Consider the following 6,000-nt stretch of genomic DNA (forward strand, 5'->3'; position numbering starts at 1 on the left):
GTATTCAAAGTCAGAGACCTGGATTCAGCCCCCCCCTCTTCTATCCTAATGATTTATGTGACCTTGAACAAGTCACTTCCCCTCCTTGGACTTCAGTCCCCTCCTTTGTAAAATGAGGAGATTGAGATAGATGGCCTCTGAGGTCCTTTCCATCTCTAACTTTATAATTCTCAAACCTTCTGTGCCCTCTTCTCTTCACTCTCTCTACCTGTTGACCTCATCAGCTCTCAGGGGTTCTGTTATCATCTCTTCACAGTTCAAATAGTGGTTCCTACCAAGTGAGCCCTTGTAACAAGAAATCAAAAAGAAAGATGGGGAAAGAATCACTTCTGCAAAAGCAAACAACACATTAAATCTGATGGTATATGCTGTGTGACCTACCCATAATTCCCCATCTCTTCAAAGAAGCAAGGGAGGGGCATTTTTTCATCTCTTCTCTGAGACCAAGCCTAGTCATAATTATACAACATTCAGTTTCAGGGGGTTTTTGATTGTTCTTTCAGTTTCCACCATTGTAGTCATTGTGTAGGGTGTTTTCTGGGTTCTGCTTGACTTCCCTCTGCATCAATTCACATAAGTCTTCTCCTGCTTCTCTGAATTCTTATTGTGCCTTGTTTCTTACGGCACAGTAAATATCACATTACGTTCATGCATCACAATTCCCTAATGGACAGTGGACCCTTCCTTTCAAAACAGATTGAGCTTTCAAATGGCACAGCCAATTGGGATGGATGGGAGTATCTGAGGATATACATTGGGAAGGACCAGATGAACTGAATTCTTGGGTGAAAAGTGTTTAGCCAGAACAAGTTGTGGTACATTGATTGATGGGATATTACTGTTTGGCAAGAAACAATGAGTATTGACAATTCAGAGAAGTATGAGAAAACTTCTATGAACCAATGCAGAGTAAGGTAAGCAGGACCAAGTAAATAACATATACAATGACAATAAACAATGGAAATAGAAAGAACAATAGCAACAATAATCGAAACCAAATGCTAAGAAATGATAATAACCCCAAGCTTTGCCCCAAAGAAGAAAGAGGAGAATTTACCTCCCTCCTTATCTTTGCAATGCTGGGTGGGGAACATGGCATATAATGTCAGCTTTTTTGGATTGTTTGGTTAGTTAGGCCAAAATGTTTTCCCTCTTCTTTTTTATTCTATGTACTAAGGGATGGCTCTCTAGGAGGCAGAGGGGAGAGGTATACGTTGGGAAATGTGTGTGATGGAAGGACAAAGGATGGCAATAAAATCCATTTTTAAAAAAGGGGGAAAAAGTTTTCAGCCAGTTTTGGAAATAGGTCTTTGCTCACTTGCATAAGGAAAGACGCATTGGCTGTTTTGTGATTCAAAAAGGTTGCTGATTTAATTTGCTTCATTACCAATGCAATATCCATAGGGACAGTAGGCTTGGTGAAATTTGGGCTTTTACTTATAAAGCTGCATTAGCCTGAGGAGTAGCTATGAATATAAAACTCTTCATAACCTGGCCCCTTCTTACCTTTCTAGTTTTCTCACACTTTAAACCGTACCCCTCCCCTCCCACACACCCTTTGACCCTGCTGCCCTGCCTTTGCTCTGGCTGTCCCTCCTTACATTTGCCCCTGACTTCCTCCAAAACTCAGCTCAAAGCCCACCTGCAACCCACCACAAAGTCCCCCCCCCATGGACCCCTCCCCCCATGTCTTCTCCTCTCATGTTGCCTTTCAGCTGCTTGTTATATATTATATATGTGCCTAGTTCAGAGGTTCTTAACCTCTTTTGGTGTCAAGGACCTCTTGGGCAGTCTGGGGAAGCCTGTGGACCCCATCTCACTATCATACTTTTAAATAATTGAAGGAAATGCTAAATTTCAATTAGAAGTTTATAAAAATAAAGGTGGGACCCCCTGCAATTTTAACCCCAGCTTAAGAACCCTGAACTAATTATTTACAAGTTGTCTCCCACATTAGAATATGAGCTCCATGGACCAGGTTTTTGCCTTTCTTTGTATTCCAAGGGCCTAGCACAGTGGTTGGCATGTTGTTGGCTAACTGGCTCTCCGTTTACTTCTGTACTTCTTGGCTGCCATCATGGGCATATGTGGATTAGGATCTCCATGGCCGTCATCCCATACTGTCCTAACCTTGGATACGTTCCGAGACAAGGAGCCTAGTTGAGTACTGACATTGCCTTTTCACTCTACCGTATTGATTTCTCTAGGCCCCAAGGGAAACCAAGGCCTTCCAGGGCGACCAGGACCAATAGGCCCTCCTGGATTAAAAGGACGCATAGGAGACATGGGATTTCCAGGTGAGTGAGAAGAAACCCCAGAATGCTGTTCACCTAATGTAACATGGTTTTTTTTTTAATTGCCAAAAGGAGATTTTTTTTATATTGACAGGCTGAGGTATTGAGGCATTGAACAGGAATTTAGAGACAAACTGTCAGACAAACTTGAGACTTAAAAATTCAGAAATCTGTGAGTCCTTCCCATTTCAGCATCAGAATTATGACTAGGGACATGTGGAGTTTAGCAGGCAGGGCTAGTGGTTAGCATAGCCCCTCTCCTGAGCATGCTTAAGGTCACCTCGAGATAGAGGTCAGAGGGATTGAGGGGGTTGAGGACCCAAGAGATTGGGATGTCCAAAGGGGAGAAGAGTTGAGTTGGAGAAGACCGTGAGTGACCAGTAGTAAGTGTGGTCTGGGGCTGCCGCGTGAGGAAAGGTTGAAAAGTGCCAGTGGGGCCAAGGAAGCTGCCAATTTCTCCTTCTCTCTCATGTGTGTCAGGAGGTGTGAAATGAGGAGCGGTCACCCAAAGGGATGATGCCAAGTGTCTTCAGGTGAAAGTTAGGTTCAATGAGTGCCATAAGGTGGAAGGAACGTGAAAAGAAGTCAAAGATGAAATGGAGTTTGTTACCGATAGAGCAGGGCCTGGTGGAAAGGGAGGGCAGAGGAAGAGAGAGACTGGGAAGGGAGAGGGCTGAGCTTACTCGTGGGTTAAGGTAAGGGTCCAGGGTCTTTTACCTGAGAAGTGAATCCTAGGTGTCCCACACTGCCCAGGAGAGGCAGGATGAGCAGCTGGACTCTGGGAGGTGGGAGGAGAGAGGAAGTATCTCCCACCCCTGCCAGACGTCAGGGCCTAGACCAGCCCCAGCTGTCCCCTGCCAGTCTTTCAATGCAGAGTTCTTTGTTTCTCTCTCTTTGCCCTCGGTTTCTGTGGCTACGTATATCTTGACATGTCAGCTAATAAAGTGTATGCTACAATTAATAACTATTTTAACAGGTCTCCAAGGTGTGGAAGGGTCTCCAGGGATGCCTGGAGTTGCTGGCCAGCCTGGCTCCCCAGGATTTCTTGGACAAAACGGAGAGAAAGGAGCTCCTGGGGTTGCAGAAATTGGTCGCCCAGGTCTCCCAGGTCCCAAGGTATAGTCCTGCAGGTGGAAGGAAGGATGCTGGGAACATATAGGATTTCTCTCTTACATGATGATCATTACTGCTTCTCATTTAAACAACATAAATAATATAGCCACATATCCAGGCTGGGCTCTCTTTTCTCTGGAGTTGACAGTTTGAATGAGAAGAGGAGAGAGCAGGTGAAAAACAGAACCATTGTAATGTTATTTTTTCCTATCTCAAGCTAAGAGTATGTTTCAATAATCCAAATAAATCTCCCTGCCAATTTGGATAGGTAGTGCAGTGGATAGAGCACTGGGTCTGGAGTCAGGAAAACCTGAGTTCAGATCTAGTCTCTGACACTTCCTAGCTGTGTGATCCTGAGTAAGTCATTTCACTTCTCTCTGCCTCAGTTTCCTCAACTGTAAAATGGGAATGATAATGGCACCTACCCCTCAGGGCTGTTGTGAGGCTAAGATGAGATAATAATTGTAAAGCGCTGTGGTGCAGTGCCTGGCACATAGTAGGTGCTATAGAAATGTGAGTATTATTACTAACAGTGCTAGATCTCCCGCAGTTTACTGAGTTAAACTGCTATGTAAGATACTAGGCCCTGAGGGAGACACAAGAACGAATCACAGGCTGTGAGAGTTGGGAGGGAACTTGGAACTCATCTAGATCAGTTGCCCTTCCCTTAGAGAAGAAGTGTGGCCCAATGGATAGAGGTTGGACTTGTACTCCAGGATGCTCTGGGTTCAAATCCCACCTCAGGCTGGCTCTGAGACACTAGAAAAATCTTTGAGCCTTAGTTTTATCTGCAAAATGGGGAGACTAATAGCACCACCTTCACAGGATCAAAGGAGACCATGTATGGAAAGTGTTTGGCAGAATTAAAAGCCCATATAAATGTGAGCTGCTATCATTTATTATCATTACGTCTGCTGCTTTCAGGATGGGGAAATAGAGGTACCATGACATGAAGTGACTTGCCCAAGGTCACACGGTTGGTAAGCACTTGCCAGATGTGGGGGTTGGACCTCCAATGCCTTTCTCACTATGCGAGTCAACCCCATGAAACTCAGCAGTAGAGTAATTGCCACGTCTGATGCAATTCCATGGAAGTGGGTGTTGGAAAATACGTAAAGTACCCCTCTGCCCTCCCAGGCAGCACTAGAACTATCGTTCTAATGAAGGAAGTGATTTTCGAATGCGTTGGAGACGCAGTAGGTTCCAAACATAGATTTGACAGGAAATCCCCCATAAAGGGCTATGGTTCTCATGGAACCAGAGATAACAAAGCCAGAGCTCACAGGACTTCGCTCAATGCTTTGCTTTGACTAATTTATTTCAAGAATTGTGTGGGCGAATTGGAGGCACATTAATAAAAACAGAGGTCCTCAAAAATAATGCTATTGGAGCTCATTCTGCCATCATGCAGAGGTAACAACAGGAAATCGTGATTAGGTGTCTAATTGGATCTAGATTGGAGTCAGCATGGTACAGGGGAAAGTGGGGTGGGGGGCCGGGGGTGAAGAGAACATCCAGGTGGCGCCCAGCAGAGGCAGGAAGACCTGAGTTCCAATGGAGCCTCAGACATTTCCTAGCTGTGTGGCCCTGGGCAAGTCATTATTCCTTCTACCACAGTTTCCTCAACTGTAAAATGGGGACCTTTCTCACAAAGTTGTTAGGAGGATCAAATGAGATAGTATTTATAAAGTGCTTATTTTTATTTATTTTTTAATTATTTTATTTTGAATTATCAACAATCACTTCCATAAGCTTTTGAGTTTTAAATTTTTCTCCCCCTCCCTCCCCACCTCCCTCCCCAAGATAGCACACAATCTGATATAGGCTATACATACACATTCCTATTAAACATATTTTCGCATTGGTGATGTTGTAAGGAAGAATTAGAACCAATAGGAGGAACCACCAGAAAGAGGAAACAAAACACAACAGAAGAAAAAAAACTAGCAAATAGTATGCTTTGATCTGCATTCAAACTCCATAGTTCTTTCTTTGGACGTGGATAGCATTTTCCATGATGAGGCCTTTGGAGGTGTCTTAGATCCTTGTATTGCTGAGAAGGGATAAGTCTACCAATATTAGCCATCACACAATATGGCTGTTACTGTGTACAACCTTCTCCTGGTTCTGCTTACTTCACTCAGCATCAGACCATACATATAAAGTGCTTAATACAGAGCCTGGCACATAGTATGTGCTTAATAAGTGCTTGTTCTCTTCCCCCTCAAATCAGGACATTTGAGTTTAAATCCCACCTCTGATACTACATGTGTGACCTTGGATAAGTCCTTTTCCCCTCCCTGGGCCTCAGTTTCCTCATCTGTAAAATGAGAGGATTGGACTAGATGGCATCTAAGGGCCATGCCAGCTCTAGATCATGGGGCCTGTGATCTCAAGCTCTCTTCCACTGCCAAGATCTGCAGTGCTCCTGGGCTTGCCGCATAAAGTCCCTCACTGACTTTCCCCAGTTGACTTTTCTAGACCCAGACACCATCACCCTCCTTCTTTCCTTCTCTAGTCTAGTCAGACTGGTACACTTGGTGTTACTGTCCCTGCCTCCTCAGCTTAGAGGCACCTGTGTGAAACCTCCCCT

At 44.4% G+C, this 6,000-nt stretch overlaps 1 protein-coding gene across 1 annotated transcript in view; it reads left to right on the forward strand.

Moving 5' to 3' along the window:
- Positions 1-6,000, forward strand: part of COL4A5 (collagen type IV alpha 5 chain) — a 202,363-nt gene that overhangs the window by 135,799 nt on the left and 60,564 nt on the right. Inside the window, exons 35-36 of the mRNA XM_027839100.1 lie at positions 2,208-2,297; positions 3,271-3,410. Coding sequence (XP_027694901.1) covers positions 2,208-2,297; positions 3,271-3,410 — 230 coding nt within the window. The remainder of the gene's footprint in view (positions 1-2,207; positions 2,298-3,270; positions 3,411-6,000) is intronic.

The sequence above is a fragment of the Vombatus ursinus genome, unplaced genomic scaffold (genome assembly GCF_900497805.2).
Source record: "Vombatus ursinus unplaced genomic scaffold, bare-nosed wombat genome assembly UNPS02004677.1, whole genome shotgun sequence".
NCBI classification, from domain to species: Eukaryota; Metazoa; Chordata; class Mammalia; order Diprotodontia; family Vombatidae; genus Vombatus; species Vombatus ursinus.